Raw genomic sequence first — 1,328 nt, 5'->3', positions numbered from 1 at the left:
TGATTTTAACTTTATACACAACTTCCAAAATACTATAATTAAAACTAAGAGTGTAATATGAATTTTAAACTTAGTTGCTGCGCAGACGCACACGTTATATTCGATGGTAGCCACGGGAGAACAGAGCCTAGAAAACTAAATTATCTGATTATTTTATTAAAATTCTTCCAATTGATTGTTTTTCTTCTATTCTTTGTTTCGATGGGGAGTACACAATTTATTTCAAAGTCCCCTTAATTTAATAGCTGAAGTATTGAAATGATTAGAATACGTGTTTTTAGTTATCTCGGTAAAATAGAACCACGAGTTTCACTAACAATTAAGAATTGTAGATAAGCTACTTAAGTTAAAGGAGCTTGATTGTTAACCCTAAAATTATTTTAAAGATTTTTTTATTGCAAAAGCCATACACCTGAGTCTGACTTTTAAGTATATACAGTTAAATATTGTGTTTAAAATATTTAAGTGTTTTTTTTTATGTTACTGCTATAGGAAAAAGAAAAGAAAAGTAAACGAGAATTGGTAAAGAGCACTTCTTGTAGGGTTATTTATGAAAAAACAAAACAAAAAAAAACATCTTGATACCAGTGAGTTTCAATCTGATAGTGAAGTTACGAAAAAAAAAGGAAATAAATATTAATTTAATATATTTTATTTACTTGTACTTCTCGTCTTCTAGATCAGAAAGAGCAAGATTGAAAAACGCCGACGAGAAAGAATTAACCAGAGCCTAGCGGAGTTGAAGGAACTTCTGTCTTTGGTGGATCCTAACGAAATGTGTGAGGTAATGTTTTGTGGTCTTTATAACCCAGAAGTTTTTTTTTGTCAAACACTCCAGCTTTAACAACCTATTATTTAGTTTCACTTATAACTGCTAATCACAGCAAGCTACCCACACTGGTCAGAACTGAACGTAGTAATGAATGTAGCTAATTTAATAATACCTTTCTTACTTATAGTGACTGGAATAGATTGATTCATCACTTGAGTACCCTCCATCTTAGCGATGTTTTCGGCCATAAACCCAATAATATTACATAAGGTTTGGCCAGCTTAGAAGATTTAGAGTAGTCATAAATCCATAATTCCCATTTTAAAAATCCACAAACTTTTTTCATTTTTCTATGTGAAATACATTAAGTAAACATGAAATATTTTTAAGAATAACATATCATAACGTTTTAGGACAACATGGGACCTAGTGGTCCATCTCGGCTGTTCCATCCTCTAAACTAAACTAACTATTGATAAATAAAATATAAAAAAATTAAAGCCAACCCTTATCATTCATATACTTATCAAGCTTTCTTTTAAACTCACTTATATTT

General features: G+C 30.2%; 1 protein-coding gene across 2 annotated transcripts in view; it reads left to right on the top strand.

The window, feature by feature from the left end:
- The window catches only part of LOC106476203 (hairy/enhancer-of-split related with YRPW motif protein-like), an 8,124-nt gene that overhangs the window by 3,367 nt on the left and 3,429 nt on the right, over window positions 1-1,328 (top strand). For both annotated transcript variants that reach the window (XM_022380134.1, XM_022380133.1), the window contains exon 2: window positions 680-784. In XM_022380134.1, coding sequence (XP_022235842.1) covers window positions 680-784 — 105 coding nt within the window. The remainder of the gene's footprint in view (window positions 1-679; window positions 785-1,328) is intronic.

This window comes from Limulus polyphemus, unplaced genomic scaffold (assembly GCF_000517525.1).
Source record: "Limulus polyphemus unplaced genomic scaffold, Limulus_polyphemus-2.1.2 Scaffold10043, whole genome shotgun sequence".
NCBI lineage: Eukaryota > Metazoa > Arthropoda > Merostomata > Xiphosura > Limulidae > Limulus > Limulus polyphemus.
This window is presented reverse-complemented; position numbering and strand designations above follow the sequence as displayed.